Below are 18,164 nucleotides of genomic sequence, written 5' to 3'. Positions count from 1 at the left end.
GCTCTGAGGCAAGGTAGTATTCCTATTTCCATCTATAGGGGTATTTAGTCCTCCGGCTGTGTTGAGGTGTCTAGGGTTTGTTAGGCACACCCCACGGCTACTTCTAGTTGCGGTGTTAGTTCAGGTTTTGCGGTCAGTACAGTTTCCACCTACTCCAGAGAAAGTTCATGCGGCTCCAAAGTCACCGGATCATAACAGTTTTCAGCTCTTTCCACAGATTCTCGATTGGGTTGAGGTCTGGACTTTGACTTGGCCATTCTAACACCTGGATACATTTATTTGTGAACCATTCCATTGTAGATTTTGGTTTACGTTTGGGATCAAACAAATCTCCATCCCAGTCTCAGGTCTTTTGAAGACTCCAACAGGTTTTCTTCAAGAATGGACAATATATCACCGCGCTACTCCATACATGTGTGGAGGACAATGGTAGTAGGGGGGTAATGGTGAAGGTGAAAAATTTGTAAAGGAAAAGAAACTCACTGCGATTATGTCAAAATAACGGTTCTGATGAAAAGGTACTGGGTTTAAGAAGGTGATGGTCCCAGCATTTGGTGGAGTAGGGTCTAGTGTGCCCTATAAGCAAATGGAGTTTTTGATATTAACAATAAAACTTTTAATATGCAGTAAATAGTGGTGGTATGTCTGTAATTGTACTTACTGGAGTGCCGTGAGGCAGTGTGACCCCTTAAAGAATTGGTGTAGATAGATAGGTTGGTAGTTAATCCATTGATGCTGCGTTAGTATGCTGCCATTCAAAGGGAGGTATGATGTCCTGTACTCCACCAAATGCTGGGACCATCACCTTCTTAAACCCAGTACCTTTTCATCAGAACCGTTATTTTGACATAATCGCAGTAAGTTTCTTTTCCTTTACAAATTTTTCACCTTCACCATTACCCCCCTACTACCATTGTCCTCCACACATGTATGGAGTAGCACGGTGATATATTGTCGATTTTTTTTTAAGGCTTTGCTTTCCAGCAGGCACACACAGAACCTGCTCTAATCACCAGCAGCTTTCTATACTAATCTCACCCTTGGGCCAGTCCTTTGCAGAGCACCAGTGTTTACATTTATACTTTTCTTCAAGAATGGTCCTGTATTTGGCTCCATCCATCTTCCCATCAATTTTAACCATCTTTCCTGTCCCTGCTGAAGAAAAGCAGGCCCAAACCATAATGCTGCCACCACCATGTTTGACAGTGGGGATGGTGTGTTCAGGGTGATGAGCTGTTGTTGCCTTTACGCCAAACATATTGTTGCCAAAAAGTTCAATTTTGGTTTCATCTGACCAGAGCACCTTCTTCCACATGTTTGGTGTGTCTCCCAGGTGGCTTGTTGTAAACTTTAAATGACACTTTTTATGGATATCTTTGAGAACTGGCTTTCTTCTTGCCACTCTTCCATAAAGGCCAGATTTGTGCAGTGTACAACTATCCTATGGACAGACTGTCCCACCTCAGCTGTAGATCTCTGCAGTTCATCCAGAGTGATCATGGGCCTCCTGGCTGCATCTCTGATCAGTCTTCTCCTTGTTTAAGATGAAAGTTTAGAGGGATGGCCGGGTCTTGGTAGATTTGCAGTGGTATGATACTGCTTCCATTTCAATATGATCGTTTGCACAGTGCTCCTTGGGATGTTTAAAGTTTTGGAAATAATTTTGTATCTAAATCCAGCTTTAAACTTCTCCACAACAGTATCACGGACCTGCCTGTTGTGTTCCTTGGTCTTCATGATGCTCTCTGTGCTTCAAACAGAACCCTGAGACTATCACAGAGCAGGTGCATTTATACAGAGACTTTATTACACACTGGTGAATTATATTTATCATCATTAGGCATTTAGGATAACATTGGATCATTCAGAGATCCACAATGAACTTCTGCAGTGAGTTTTCTGCACTGAAAGTAAAGGGGCTGAATAATATTGCACGCCCCCCATAATACTTTCGCAAGGCACTGTATTTTTGTTTCAGTATGGCTGAGCAAAGAACATTATATTCAAAGTGCATAAAGCAATGTGTGGTGGTAATGCTTAATAATGATCAATATGTGGATATTTGTATAAGGCTACATTCACACATCTGTGTGACGTGTCCAAGTACTATCTGTGTTTTTCTATGACAGCATGCTGACCCACACAGTTTAATTCATCTATACACAACAGTTTTAGGCTAAATTTGCACGAGTGTATAGAAAAAATAGTCTGATTTTCATCCAGAATCTGTGTTGTCAGCCGTTTGAAATCCATTTTTATATATCAGCAGTTAGGAAACTGTATTTGGTCTAGTAAATTTTAATATTTTAATAATTTCAATGTACCCCAATAAATCGGATAAGTGAGGACCGGAATAGGATGCAATTTTTTTTTGCACATCCATAAATGTGAATAGCAGAGATTCATATGAAATACTGAGAAGACTAACTAGTGCATGCTGCCATTGTTTTCACGTGGACATTCAGTCCGTGAAATTAAATGGTCATCTGAGCAAAACTATCAAATAACATTGGTCCAAGTTCTGTCAGATTTTAAGAACAGTTCAGTCTACCTGCTTCAGAGAAAAAAAAGTGGATGATGAGAAAAAAAGAAGCAACTAGGATGACACCTGAGAAAAAAAGAGTTCTGTTTCTATCTGATGCTTACACTCACACGGATGTGTAAATGTAGCCTTAAAAGGACTTTCCTACTTGGGAGATTTATAACATTTCCTATATACAAAACTGCAACAAACTTAACAGGAAAGACTTGTGATCATGTGTAACCACCGGTCTCTTCAATCTCTGTCTAGATATAACAGAAATGTTCACAATTCATGGGTGGGGTTCCGAAAAGTGGGACACACAACTATTATAAAGTTATAAAAAATATATAATAATGTAAGGGAATGCCATAAATGTCCACAATTAACTTTAGTGGCTACTAAGTTGTTTAATGTGAGTGCGCAAAGAGTGTTCACTTCAAGTTCCTGATCTTTAACAAAAAGGGGGCCTTAGTTTACAGGAATGCAGTGCTGACTGTACAACACGTGACTGCTACAGCCAATAAGCAGTCTTGATTTGTCTTCTTCGGCATGACAGCTGAGGTACTTGCTAACAGAGGCCACTACCTGCCTGTTCAATGCGGTGCCAAATCAGAGCGGTTACCGGCTGCTCCTGCCGGCAATTCAGCTACTCCACATCCGTGCAGCTCTTCATCCTATGGGCTACTCTGTTAGGTTCCTGCAGCTAGGCAGTGGGGAACCGGCTGTTAGTCAGTATGAGGTCAGCAGTAACTCCTAATCAACAGAACAGAATGAAATAGAAAACGTTGCCCTGCGGATGTGACGTCTGTAGAACCCTATGCCGGCAGAGATTGGCACTGGGCACAGCAGGCAGGCAGTTATTAAGTACCTGACTGTTAGATCCTAGGCCCATAGTGAAAAATCTAATAGTCCTACATAACCCATTTAAACTAAAGAGGAAATGGGTAATATCTTTTGAGTTTGTTCTCAATCATTTTAAAAATTCCCAATTGTGCTAATTAAAAAGAAAATGAAGTATTTTGTCCATGAAGAAACACTAAAAAGAGCGCCTCAAAGGACAGTAAGTCTGAACAATGTTATTCCTCTGTAGGGGAAACGACTCAAGTGGAAACTCGAATACTTATTAAGGCTGTGTCTTAAACGCAGAAACCAATATATGCATCCAATATAAATTTTTAGATGCCGCCACCTTCAAGAAGGGTGATCGGAGGCTTCGCACTAGCCATCAGTGATGCAGACAATTTGAATGTAAAAAGAAAGGTTGGTGCTAGTAAATAGTGAAGAATGCAATGTACACAATGCAAATGTTTGACGAATTGTGAAATTTTATTAGTCTCAGTGTGTTTCAAGGTATACTTCTTCCTCAGGTAAAATGTAAAATTTTGTAGTAAAAATTCAGTGTCAAACTTTACATCACATTTATCTGACAAGGAGTATATATACCATAATGGCTCTTCCGATAAAAAAGCATGTGCTTAAAGTACTTTTTTTTCTTCCTGGAAGCCTGTAACAAATTTCTCAGCCAAATGACATCTATTGGCAATCCATCACCATTAGCCTCTCATTTTAAAAACATGAATACATTTAACATTTTTTCCCTGGATGGCTTTGATGGCTGCCTTTGACTAATATTATATGTGGACTATCCATCACACGTAGGCTCCCATGTGAAAAAAAGAAAAGTATACATTTAGTTTATGCTTTTTTGTATATGATAAATTTTTTACTGTAATTCAAACACATTATCAAAGATGGACATACATCTAGTTTAGGCAGAGTATACATTATGTTGTGCCCAATGTTTCTTTACGTTGGCCTCTCTACGCTTTCCTACACAATTAAACAAACAATATGCCAGCGCATCCCAGCGAGACGGAGGCCAAAAGAGCACATTTATGGCCTCTGTCTAGTGATTGGTCACCTATGGTGACGTTACACTGTACATTGGGTAAAGCTCCACATGTATACTGTTGAATAAGTGCAGAGACGCAGTGTGCGTTTATTCATTTAAAAATATATTTTTAATGAACTTTATTTTTGGTCCTACTATGGGGCTTTTATACTGCAATGTATTATTGCTAGTTTGACTGACAGGTAATCTATTGGGTTCTGTCTTAGAGTAATTCACATTTACTATCAATTATTAACCATCTATTTACTATTAACTGCAAAGAAAAGCGTTTCTTTTAAGGATTTGATTTAAGCAAAAAAATAAAATCAATTTTAATAATAGATTTCCTTAAGGTAAGCGTTTATATAGTGTTTAATATCCCAAGCTAAACTTGAAACAAGAAATTTAAGAATTGTGTAAAAATCTATTGTTGTCTACATTGTCTACCGATTCATCAAAATCAGCGATCTGCATGCCGGTCTCAATCAGAGGCGAGGTGGAGTGTGAAACTGCTGATTCAATAAGAGGCACATGCCTCTACATGAATCGGCCGGGACGCCTCCCTGTGCACCCGGCTACAAGTCCTATTCTGGTCCCTAGTGGAGTAAGATTTGGGGCTTACTGAAAACTGCTGCTTGTCATGAATTTGCTAAGCGGCGGTCGCCATGTAGCTGTTCTTTCACAGCTCCATCCACTTTGTTGGAACTAGGCGGAAATGGCGTGGGAGCAGTCAGAAGCCACAAAATTCTAGTGTAGTGTTGAGTTGTGACAACATTTGGGACTTTTCAAAGCTTTGTATGCCAGAATTCTGGCATAAAAGCTTTTATGAATCAGGCGCTTTGTGCGTATTTCTTATATATTCTTTTGCCTGGGAAAAAGCCAAGGCAAACTGCAAACAGAGGAAGGTTAGAGAACACCGTATCAAAATACAAGTCGGTTAAACCTAATTTACTGCTTCCCATGAATAAACAGGACATGTTATTGTTTGCAAGAGCAAATCCTACTTAATAGCTTGATGTGCTGCATTCATAACTAACAGGGTCATTATACATTCTACAAATGAAGTGCCATCACAAAGGATACTTCTTTATGAGGATCCATGGGAATGTCTGGATTTAGAAAAAAAAGCATCTAGTTTTTTTTTTTTAACAGAAACGGTGCCATCCTTGTTAGGTGGTACAGCTCATTCCCACTGAAGTCAATGAGATTTAGCTGCAATATTAGACAAAACCAATCAACTTACATGACACCGTTTTTGAAGAAAAAGAAACAGATCTTTCTTTTGATTCCTGGAAACCCATAGTAGAATGGGGTAATCTGTGATATAGTGACAATGAACAGATTGTGATATACAAATGGCGTTTCTGACTGCAGACTGAGACACTGGGGAGAGATGGGGGAGCAGCGTGAAACACAGAAACAATGACAAAGACAAACACAAAACAGAAGCACAAAGTGCCACCCGGGGGAACAAAGACCCACAAATTATCATTTCCACTCGTTACTGACAACAGAAGCTTTTAACCCCCTAGATGCCAGTGACTATCTAGCCTGCTGGCAGTGAAGGGATTAACCAGATTCCTGCAAAGAAGTTAAAGCGACAGTGGGAGATTGGAAGTACATTGAGTTTTGGTAGCAGAGGAGAGCACACTTAGTTTAGTCATATTTGTCTTATCTCGGTGGATGTACATATGTATCTTTGCAAAATACATATATACGTGCAGTATTTATATACAGACACCTACAGATACAGGTGCATGTGTAATGTTGGCATACATATGGTTAGGGATATATGTAAATATCCATGCACTTTTACAGGAATATACCTATATACGCAGAATGCATCTGAGAGATGAACACTTCAACAATATACTAAATGAAACGACAGTATCAAACGTTAGATCTGTAACTGGTAAGTCTACAAACTTCAGGAAGAACCGGGAATTGACTGCAGTATCTCTCATATCCATAGGTGTATATACAAATATATCCATAGTTGAACTATATATACATATGTACAGACATATATATGTTTGGTATATATGCGCATATCTATATATACATATGTATGCATGTATGTAATTGTATACAGATGAAAAAAAGGAGACAGCCAGTTTTTGTGTATGTTTTCCTTCGAAGGGAGCTCCTGATTATGAGTCCGGAGGTGAGGAGGAGAGGTTAGGGTGAAGTTTGGTGAAGGAGGGTTAGGCACAGTTAATGTTGAAAGCCATACCGCTTTCTGCTTCTGCAAACAACAAGAAAAAAAATATAGATTTCCAATCAAATATATTGATAAGAAATTCGTGGACACCAAGACATCACCCTCCCCCCATTAAAATCTATAAAGTAAAAATAACTTAATTAAAAACAAACAACTAAAATAGACTCAAATGCTATAAACAAAACTTTTGTGCAGTCACTACTAGTTCATACCTCTCCACCACATCTCTGTTATTTGCCACATAAGGCTAATAAAGTGCTTACTAGTGCTAGTACAATCACCAGCATATCCTCCCCACTACCAGGAAAATCTGTATTGTTCTTATTTATAAAAAGCCTTCATTAACAATGCTCCAACCATTTTGTTTCCATAGCTTCTAAGCAGACTTATGTGTCTCATGGTAGCAGACTGCAAACAAATCCTTTGTGATCTGATTCTGCAGACACAGGGTGCCCTTATATTCCCGTACTTTACCGTTTACGTTCAGGATGCAATGGCGGCCTGACCACGGCTCTCCTGAGCTGAGCTAATGGCCGGTAATCCTAGCCTGAACATGGACGGTAAAGGAATAGGACTGCTGAATCAGATCACACAGGGCCTGGGTGTAGTCTCCATTTTTATTCTGAAATGAGTAAAAATGGTTGTTAGATTATATTTTTATGCAACATAAATCTCTCGCTTTTATTTACTTGTTTACCTAATAAATTTACATTCTTTGCATATAAAATATTATCAATGAAAATACCATAAAAAAGCTTTCTAATGACTTTTCGATACGATATTGATGGCTCAGATATATTTGACAGAGAGGAGTTGTGGAGAGGTATGTGAATATTGTACATGAATTTTGAAAAAGCAGAAATAACCAGCTTTGTTAGGTTGAGACAAATAAATGAATAATAGTAATAAACATAAAATAGAGGTAAGAAATTAACAAAGGGTCAAAACATAAGGGTGGGGACAAGTTAGTTATAACAAAACAGCAAATCAATTATTAGCAAGTCAGGGATCGCAGGTAGACTGGCTTTTTTTGTGAAGCAGCTTGTGTTGGGTAGTGAAGGAGGGTCTGGCTGGGAGGACAATGCAACTAGGGAAGTCATGTTACATGATAAAGTCACGTGGCATATCAGAAGTGGTGAGAGCTTAATGTCAGGATCTCATAGTCAGGGGCCATGAATAAAACAAAGTGGTCAAAGGCAACCAGTCAGATAGGGCTTTAGCTAGTATCTTGTGGAAAGGAATCCACAGCTGCGATAATCCCTTTTTCATGATAACAGATTTCATCAAAATACTCAATATTCCTAGGTCAGTGGTCATGAAATTACGTCATTCTTTCAAGGAAAACGTGTACATGTATAAAAATACAGATACACGTTTCCTATGATGTATAGTTCTACAATCTGCAGGAAATGAGAAATAGGAATGAGACGTAATTGCTATGCCAGTACACGTCACATATTGCACAGCCCCTTTAATGTAATAGCTAGCACATCATTTCTACATTAAAGGCTTTTCCTTCCAGAAATCACAGAGGGCTGGGCTGCAATGTGCAGCCTGTGGACAAGGGTGTTGGTTTTGGAAAAAACAGCCATCTTTTTATAATCCTGGATAAATTCTTTAATTATGTGGAAATACAATATTAACTTGTAGCCAACTACCTAGCGCACTGAAAAAGGTCATGGTGAAAAAGACAGCTAAAAGTGTTTGTTACTAAGTGTACCAAAAACTAATAGACAAGGCAGTGGTGTTCATGACATCCTAAGGCACATCTACACCTGACACTTGTGTATCCTACATGTTACAAATAACAATTCCACTAAAGGGATGCAAAATAACAAGAAATAATCTGTACATCTGTGATAGTGAAGACAGGAGAGGTGAAAAAAAGCATCATTTTTCAGAAAAGAAAACTGTTGGCAGACTATAGCTCCAAGAACAGACTTACCTGCTCTCCCCTTTTTCTGATTTGTATTCTATGGCTATCATCAGCAACTTCAATTTCACAAAGCACAACCTGTAATGTCCAAGAAGATAGCAGAGAGTTTTGGAAAAATACTGAAAAGTTGGCAGAGTTTAATCATTACCTCTATAGGCCTTGTGTCTGTCATTGCCCCTGCATTATTTCCTGCTGTTTCTTCATATTTTTTTTGGGGGGGTGATTCACTTTTCAGTTTGTATAACATCAGTTTTCTTCTATATGGCAGGTGGTATGCGTACTTACTCACAAACCGCAGGGAAGGAGAGCCCAACAAAGGCGCTGGATAGATATTCTGTGTACATCTCATTTGCCACTCCTTCGAGGTAATACTTTTGCCATGTGTCCTCTTCAATCTGTCAGACCCAAAAATTATTTTATATAAGAATAAAAATAAAAAAAGAACCCAAATCACTTAAAGGGAGCTTGTGATGTCAGAAAACACTATAAAATTGCAGCTATAGAATTAATCTGCAGGTTATTAGCGTTCTAAAGCCATGCAACCTCCCACCGTGAGTGCGGCTGATCGCCTATGACGTACTATCCCGTCCATGGGAATTAAGTCCCAGGTCACATGGACAGGATAGTACGTCCAATGGCAGAAAGGGATTAAAAGTTAAATGGCGATTCTTCCCTTCTGATGCATGCCAAATGCCAAAACAACAGTTTCTGACCACATATGTGATTTTGGTATTTTCAGGAGGAATTATACGATAAATTTTGTTGTTTATTTTCTCCTGTTACGCTTGAGAAAATAAAAAAAAATGTGATGAAAGCAATACATTAGTTATAAATGTTATGAAGGATCTGTGGGATGCTTCAGCCAATCGTTAAGCCAACAACCATCTCAACCAACTCTTCCATACACAGGAGCTTGAGCTCAGCAGAGTGTTCTTGATTTCTCTATGACATGTTACTCAGTTGCTTATCTCCAGGAGAACAATACGGTCCGTAGTCCGAAAAGTCTGAAATTGGACATGCCCTATCACCATATTTTCTGACCGTGAGTCAACTGGTGTTCCCACATGCATTACATCATCATCCGGACCTGTCGATATTGGCTTGCTCAGCAGACTTTAGTCTAATGTTTATGGGGGTCTTTAGTTATCAATTTTGCCTTGTTACATGGTCTCCATCATGCTGAAAAAATCCATAACCACATTGCTCCTCGATGGTTGGTAAAAGTTGCTCTTGTTGAATGTTTTGATCACATTCTTTACTAAGGCAGTGTTCTTAAGCAACAATACGAGTAAGCCCCCTTAATGGATGAGAAGCCTCTACACATGAATGGCTTCAAAATGCCTTACCAGTGGCATGACACAAGACTCATCACTACATCACCAGGAATGAGAGGACAATCACGCTAAGAACTAGTCCCCTTTCCCATTGATTTCCTAGCAGTGTGCAGATTGTGATCTCGGGAGATGAGATCTCAATCTGCCCATATGCCCACTCCAGCAGCCATTTTCCAAAAGTCCACATCAGGGAAATCATTGGGAAAAGGGACTCCGCTCACCGGCCCAGACATTTTATGAGAGCCCAGAGCCCTCAGCATCCTCTTGCTGCTTCCATCAGCCTCCTGAAGCAGTGACCCTACATCCTGTGGCCCAGCACCACAACAGCCCCAATCTACCAAGTAAACTTTCTTCGGATTATAAGACACACCCCCATTTTCTTCAAATTTTGGGGAAAAAAGGGCTTGTTATAGCCTGAAAAATACAGTATATGAGGAGACAGGAAAGAGATCCTAGGCCTTCAATGATGACCATCTTCTACATTTAGAGGAAAGAAGGTTTAATTATAATCAGAGGCATTTATTCTTTACTGTAAAGAGAAATGTAGTTAAGGAGCTCGCTGCCACATGTTGTGGTGGTTGATTCACTACAAAGTACATAGAGTCCTGGATTTTGTTCCTGAAAAATATAATATATATTAGAGGATTTGGGCACTAGATTCTGTGATTGAACGTTGATCCAGGGAATTAGTCTAATTGCTGTATGTGGAGCCTGAAGGAATTATTCCCCTAATATGCAACTATTAGTATCTACCTCAAGGAGTTTTTGCCTTCCTCCAGATCAACATGTTAGGGTAAATTGATGGATCTACAGTGACATGTAAACATTTGGGCACCCCTGTTATTTTGAGTAGTTAAGCAAGTTGAAGATGAAATGATCTCTAAAGCCTCAAGTTAAAGATCACACATCTCCTTTGTATTTTAGCCACAAAAAAATATATACATATACAGTCATTTTTCACATTGTTAAAATTGCAAAAAGAAAAATGAGCCAATGCAAAAGTTTTGGCACCCTTGGAGATTTATGTGCTCAGATAACTTTGTCCAAGGTTTTAGACCTCAATTAACCTGTTAGGGTTATGGTTTGTTCACGATCATCATTAGAAAAGTCCAGGTGATACAAATTTCCCAGCTTATTAAAAACCCAGCCTCCTCTAACCATGTGCTAGAGAAAAAAAGTGGTCCTTAGGCCTCTTTCACACGTCAGTGTCTCCGGTACGTGTAGTGACAGTTTTCTCACGTACCGGAGACACTGACACACGTAGACCCATTAGAATCTATGTGTTTCTGCACATGTGCGTGTTTTCACACGGACCGTGTGTCCGTGTGCAAAACACGTTGACATGTCCGTTTTTTACCGGCAGCACGTACAGCAATACGTCCTGCACACGTGCACACAGACAACAGTGTGCACTCTCCTCCGTGTGCACGTACCGCCCGCAGGAGAGACAGCGCTACAGTAAGCGCTGTCCCCCCCGCTGTGGTGCTGAAGGCGGAATTCATCTCTTCTACCCCACAGGAGAGAAGAGATGAAAGTTCAAGTATTTGCTTTTTTTTGCGAAAAATAAAGTTTGCATTTGCCTCCCGCCCCCCCCAGTGCGCCGCCCGGCCCCTTGCAGAAGAAATACTCACCTAGCTCCCGCAATGTCTCCTCTCTCCTCTCAGCGCTGGCAGCTTCTCCTGTGTGAGCGGTCACGTGGGACCGCTCGTTACAGTCAGGGAATATTCACTGACTGTAATAAGCAGTACCACGTGACCGCTCCCACAGGAGAAGCTGCCAGCGCGGAGAGGAGAGAGGAGACATCGCGGGAGCTAGGTGAGTATTTCTTCTGCATCTGCAAGGGGCCGGGCGGGGCACTGGGGATGGGAGGACACCAGCAAAGTTTTTTTTTACAAAAAAGAAGAAAAAATGATCTTTCAACTCTTCTCTCCAGCGAACGCTGGGGGAGAAGAGATGAATGCCGCCATCAGCACCACACAGGAGAGACAGCGCTTAGTGTAGCGCTGTCTCTCCTGCACGGTCCGTGTGGTCCTCAGGCGGCACACGGGCGGCACACGGATGCCGCACGTGTGCCACACTGATGTGCCACTTGAGCACACGGACACACGGACACGGATAACTCCGGTACCGTTTTCTCCGGTACCGGAATTATCTGGACGTGTGAGAGAGGCCTTAGAGCAATTCTTGAAAAATGTATATATAAATTTTATTAGGAATTCTGACAAGACAATATTTTAGTCATAAAAACAGGTACATATAAAAACAGACAGGGTATAGTGACATCATAGTGCCACATCTGCAACACAGTATTGTAAAATTGCAGTCAAGGAAATGGTAATATGGAAATGCATGTATAGCTCCAAAAGAAAACCAGCGTGCTGATTATGCTGGAAAGACATATAATAATGTCGGTTGGGTATTCCTATTCACAAGTTGATAACAAAGACCCTGGGTATAAAATATAATTGCATACTGCAAGTAAATACCAGGATCAGAGTAATAATATACAGGGAATAATAGTGGAAACCAACATATTATATTAAAGGTAAATATATAAAACATATACCAAAAGGACTATACAGAGGCAGAAGTCCATAAATGACATGCAATAAATAACATCAAAGATATTATTCCCCGAGGAAGCAACATTGCGAAACGCGCGTTGGGGTCCGCTTTTCCACGTCCTGCATCCAGGTTGGTTTACCATGGGCACCTCTTTCCCCTTATTATCTTTGATGTTATTTATTGCATGTTGAGTTTTTATTCATTTTGGAGATCATACTGTTATCATTGGGAGGTTTCTTCAATAAAATTCAATGTATACTCTAACGGGTGATGACTTTTATTAGACTGACTGTCATTTGCACCGACCATTTAGAAAAATCTGAGAAAAATGTCATTTGCATAATAATTTGGAACATGGTGTATATACATTTTTCATTACATTGCTCTAAGGCCCACTTTTTTCTTTGGTTTAATGTTGACTGTTCTGTAGATGAGCTTATTATTTGTGGCCCTTATTTTTTGGAAATACCATGTGCTAGAGAACAGCAGCCATTGGTTTTTCTAAGCAGCTGCCTAGGACTCTGAAAATCTGAAAATGTAAATGGTGGAAGCCCATAAAGCAGCAAAAGGCTATAAGAAGATAGCAAAGTGTTTTCAAGGTGCACTTTCCTTGAAATGTAATTAAGAAATGGCAGTCAACAGGAACAGTGGAGGTCAAGATAAGTTCTGGAAGACCAAGCAAAATTACAGTACTGCTCGTAGAATTGGTAGAGAGTCAAATCATGATCCCCGCTTGACTGCAAAAGACCTTCAGAAACATTTTGCAGACTCGAGTTGTGCTACATTGTTCGACTGTTTAGAGATACTTAACGTGGCCACCATGGAATACTTAACACTTAATATGGCCTCCATGGCAGAGTCATCAGAAAAACATCTTTCCTGTGTTCTCACCATAAAATTCATTGTCAGGAGTGTGCAAAAGAACATCTAAACAAGCCTGATGTATTTTGGAAACAAGTTGTGTGGACCGATGAGGTTAAAATATAATTCTTTGGCCACAATGATCAACGGTAAGTGTGGAATAAAAATGGAACAGAATTTTTGGAAAAGAACTTCTCGCCAATCATTAAGTATGAGGGTGGATCAATCATGCTTTGGAGTTGTGTTGCAGCCAATGGCACAGGGATTATTTTAGGGGTAGAGGGAAGAGTGGATTCAATGAAATTTGAACAAATTCTTGATGCAAACCTAACACAATCTGTAAAAAAGCTGAAGTTGAAAAGAGGATGGCTTCTACAAATAGATAATGATCCTAAACACGTCAAAAACATAATAGACTACCTCAAATGCGCAAGCTGAAGGTTTTACAATGGCCCTCACAGTCCCCTGATTTGAACATCATTGAAAATATGTGGCTAGACCTCTAATTAGCAGCGCATGCAAGACAACCCAGGAATCTCACAGAACTGGAAGAATTTTAGAAGGAAGAATGGATGAAAATCCCTCAAACAAGAATTGAAAGATTCTTGGCTGGCTACAAAAAGCGTTTACAAGCTGTGATTCTTGTAAAAGCGGGGTGCTACTAGGCACTAACCATGCATGGTGCCCAAACTTTTGCATCAGCCCAGTTTCCTTTTTGTAATCTTTAAAAAGTAAAAAATGACAATATATTTTTTGTTGCCTAAAATGGAAATTTGTCATCTTTATCTTTAGGCATTTTAGAGATCATTTCATCTTCAACTTGCTCAACTGTTCACTATAACAGTAATTTTGACCAGGAGGCCCAAACTTTTACATGCCACTGTAGGTCTACTTTTTGCTTTGTAAGGAGTTTACCAGTTATGTTATAAAAGGAATCATTGTAGCTCAGGCCTAAGGTGAATATTTCACAGCAGCCAGCACATCGGTGAACAGAGATTGAATGGTTCCATAGTTTGGACTATATATGCTCCATGTGCTGTCATATAGGTTCTATCAGGTACCGTATCTTATGTACATAGGTATCTTTCCCTAAAAACAATAGCTCTGTGGGAGCAAAGCCAGCATTTAGTTATTACATGGGGAATATTATGCTTTCCCTATCAGATTCTGTAATTCTCTACAAGATGTCTGAAGTATAAGAAAGTTTGGCACATGGAACATGCACAAAAGTGGCAGCTTTATCAGAACTCTGTACATAGCGTAGTTATTGTAAAGCGATGCGCACAAGGCCCACAGGGCTATGGTAACACCATATTCCCAGTGTACATTTGATCTACATGCCAGGAAATGCTTCCGCTGTATATGGAAAACATGTTTATTCACTTGACATGTGTCAAAAGATAGGAGTGTGCTGTTTTTTGGGGAATTATGTCAGTTTTGAATAAAAATACATTTTGAAATGATCTAAACCAACTTAATGGGAAAGCCTTACCTTTATAAATGAGCGCATAGAGAAAAGGTTTGCAAGCATGGTGGACAGACCCTGTGCTAGGCAACTCTGAGCTATAAAACCCAGCTTCAGCTCAGCCAGACATATGGCATCGTCTCCTTCTTTCCAATTCCAGCTCGGGATGTTCAACAAATGAGCCTGGGGAAACATCAATCCAAAAGTTACTTACAAGTTGTGAAAATAAGATGAGCACGCAGTCCCTACCTACCAGCTTTCTCTACATCATAACTGCATGTGGCCATTGAGGGCGTTGCGTACCACTGCATGACGCCCTCATGTAACACTGCATTTTTCGTTTCCCCCCAGGTTTTTCTATTAGGTCTATGACATCAAGTGATTAAAAACTGACTGGCTGAATCCTTCTAAGCTCTATGTGGAAACAGGAGGTCAATTTTCCCTGCATGAGTCATGAGTCACTGCAAAAGTCCCTGGCAAAAGGGGGGAGGAGCTAGGTTAGGAGTTGAACAGGGGAGTGATAAATGCAGGGACAAAGACTGTCTTTTTTCTACATAAATCAGAGAAAAGAGAAGAATTAAATGAGTAGAAAAGAGAAATGAGCAATTGTAAGTACACAGTGCTATATACTATGACTGCAATATATTAAGAGGATGAAACTGTGATGGGAGTGTAGTGGTACAAAGGAACACTTGGATCATAATGTTCGCAATCATGTGAACTGCAGCAGTTACTCAATAGTTAGATATTAAAATTCTGCACTACAAAAATCACCATGCCCTGACCTTGTTTTCCATAGAGAGCACTGAAATGTTCCAGGCTAAAATAACTATGAAATAAATCAGATAACTTTAAAACCTCACCTTGTTATGATATTGCAGCATCTGAGTGATAATCCGGATCTTTGGATGATAGTTTTTTATCGAGATAACTCTGTAATACAAAGTAAAAGAAATGCACTCACTGGGTCTGCTACGGCAATCACTACACATCCCTGGTGAGCTCAGCACCAAAGCCAAAATATGGATCTAATGACCAGAATTAAAAGCATCTAGTGGATCTAAGATGCTGTGAGTTCAGGTCACCAAGCTCATGAATTGATCCACATTACATAAATGACTGATTGAGGTCATAAATTATATTCACACAAGGCAGATCTATTCCACACATTGAACAGAGATGTTTCTGCAGCATATGCATTGATTTCTACCAGATCAATCAGACTAATCGAATGGTCACATAAAATTCCACAATAAATCTGCCACATAAAGGTAAACCATAATATTAAAGGGAATCAGGTTTTCACTATACAAAAAAAACTACAAAGGAGATCCCTGTATAGATAAGGTGAAATGTGCATTGGATGTCTGGTGAGTGATTAGGTTACTTGCATTGTCTATTGTATGACTGTTATTTCCTATTTAATATGTGCACATGATTACTTATATCAGCCGAGTGTACGTGATTACTAAATATTTATTACATGATATGTTCATTAATCAGTATGTGCAATATTGACATTATACTATTCTGTCTATTGTGGGGTCCTCTTGATTACTCACCCACTATTGTGTGCATTTGTGTCTGTATTTTGGATATTTTATAATCTTCTATTACCTAATAAAGTATAGAACTTACAAATGACTGTTTCAATCCTGGCATTCCTTGTTGCTTTTTTGATTTATACAGGTTTTTACTATGTAAACTAAGAGCGCCATAATGTATGACCAGAGACTTTGATTACAAGGATGTGTCACTTACTGCGCTGTGTTTTGCTGTTTCAATACAATCAGTGTTTTACCATCAGCAGATTATCACTACAGGACCAACTAGCCTCATGCCTCCCGGCCCAACCACATCTCCAGCACTGATTAGCATCCTTCTGTCAGTATGTACACAAAAATCTGCTAATCACTGGCGTGGGTCAGGTTATACACAGCTCACCATCTGAGCTCTGCCAGACCTGCACCAGAGAAAACTCATTCGATCATATCTGCTATACCCAGTAAAGTAAGTGATACATCGCTTCTGACCCTACATCAGCGCCACCTACATGACTGAAACTGAGTGATGCTGGAGGAATAAAGTCCATTTTCTCCCCACAGCGTTAAGGTAAGTGCGGGCGCCGGGCAGGTAAATAATGCCATTGACCAGCAGATTAACCCCATATCTACAGGTTAATAGCATTTTTTTCTGATGACAGGTTCATTTTAATAGCTAATTCATTTAGAAATCTAAATCAAACCAATATTTGGTGTGACTGCCTTTTGTCTTCCAAAGAGCATACATTTTTCTCAGGCCACTTGCACACAGTTTATGAAGGAACGTTTCTGTGGAGGTTGTTCCAAACATCTTGTTGAACTAAACACAGATCTTCTACGTATGAGGCTTGTGCAAATCCTTCCGTGTCTTCTTGTAATGCCAGACAGATTACATGATGTTTAGATCAGGGTTCTGTGGGGGCAGCATCATCACTTCCAGGACTCCCTGTTCTTTATGCTGAAGATGGTTCTTAATGACTTTGTATGTTTGGGGTTGTTATCCTGCTGCAGAATACATTTGAAGCCAATCAGACGCCTCCCTAATGGTATTTCATGAAGGACAAGTATATGCCAGTATTTCTCAGCATAGAGGACACCATTAACCCCTTAAGCCCCAAGGGTGGTTTGCATGTTAATGACGGCCTAATTTTTACAATTCTGACCACTGTCCCTTTGTGAGGTTATAACTCTGGAACGCTTCAACAGGTCCCGGTGATTCTGACATTGTTTTCTCAAGACATATTATACGTCATGCTCGTGGTAAAATTTCCTCGATATTACTTGCATTTATTTGTGAAAAAAACTGAAACTTGGCAAAAATGTAGAAAATTTCGCAATTTTCCAACTTTGAATTTTTATGCCCTTAAATCATAGAGATATGTCACACAAAATACTTAATATGTAACATTTCCCACATGTCTACTTTACATCAGCACAATTTTTGAACCAAATTTTTTTTCGTTAGGAAGTTATAAAGGTTAAAAGTTGACCAGCGATTTCTAATTTTTAAAACACCATTTTTTTAGGGACCACATCACATTTAAAGCCACTTTGAGAGGTCCATATGATAGAAAATACCCAAAAGTGACACCATTCTAAAAAACGCACCCCTCAAGGTGCTCAAAACCACATTCAAGAAGTTTATTAACCCTTCAGGTGCTTCACAGGAACTTTTGGAATGTTTAAAAAAAAATTAGCATTTAACTTTTTTTCACAAAAAATGTATTTCATATCCAATTTGTTTTATTTTACCAAGAGTAACAGGAGAAATTGGACCCCAAAGGTTGTTGTACAATTTGTCCTGAGTATGCAGATACCCCATATGT

The 18,164-nt window shown here is 39.5% G+C and overlaps 1 protein-coding gene across 26 annotated transcripts in view; it reads right to left on the bottom strand.

The window, feature by feature from the left end:
- Window positions 1–18,164, bottom strand: part of KCNMA1 (potassium calcium-activated channel subfamily M alpha 1) — a 1,075,276-nt gene that overhangs the window by 262,447 nt on the left and 794,665 nt on the right. For 14 of the 26 annotated variants that reach the window (XM_077259420.1, XM_077259414.1, XM_077259417.1 and 11 more), the window contains exons 13-17: window positions 15,661–15,730; window positions 14,825–14,980; window positions 8,858–8,967; window positions 8,582–8,650; window positions 6,649–6,660 (exon numbers count right to left, since the gene is read on the bottom strand). In XM_077259420.1, the coding sequence (XP_077115535.1) occupies window positions 6,649–6,660; window positions 8,582–8,650; window positions 8,858–8,967; window positions 14,825–14,980; window positions 15,661–15,730 (417 nt within the window). The remainder of the gene's footprint in view (window positions 1–6,648; window positions 6,661–8,581; window positions 8,651–8,857; window positions 8,968–14,824; window positions 14,981–15,660; window positions 15,731–18,164) is intronic. The other 12 variants (XM_077259433.1, XM_077259418.1, XM_077259422.1 and 9 more) reach the window with 1 other exon arrangement.

This window comes from Ranitomeya variabilis, chromosome 4, assembly GCF_051348905.1.
Source record: "Ranitomeya variabilis isolate aRanVar5 chromosome 4, aRanVar5.hap1, whole genome shotgun sequence".
NCBI lineage: Eukaryota > Metazoa > Chordata > Amphibia > Anura > Dendrobatidae > Ranitomeya > Ranitomeya variabilis.
This window is presented reverse-complemented; position numbering and strand designations above follow the sequence as displayed.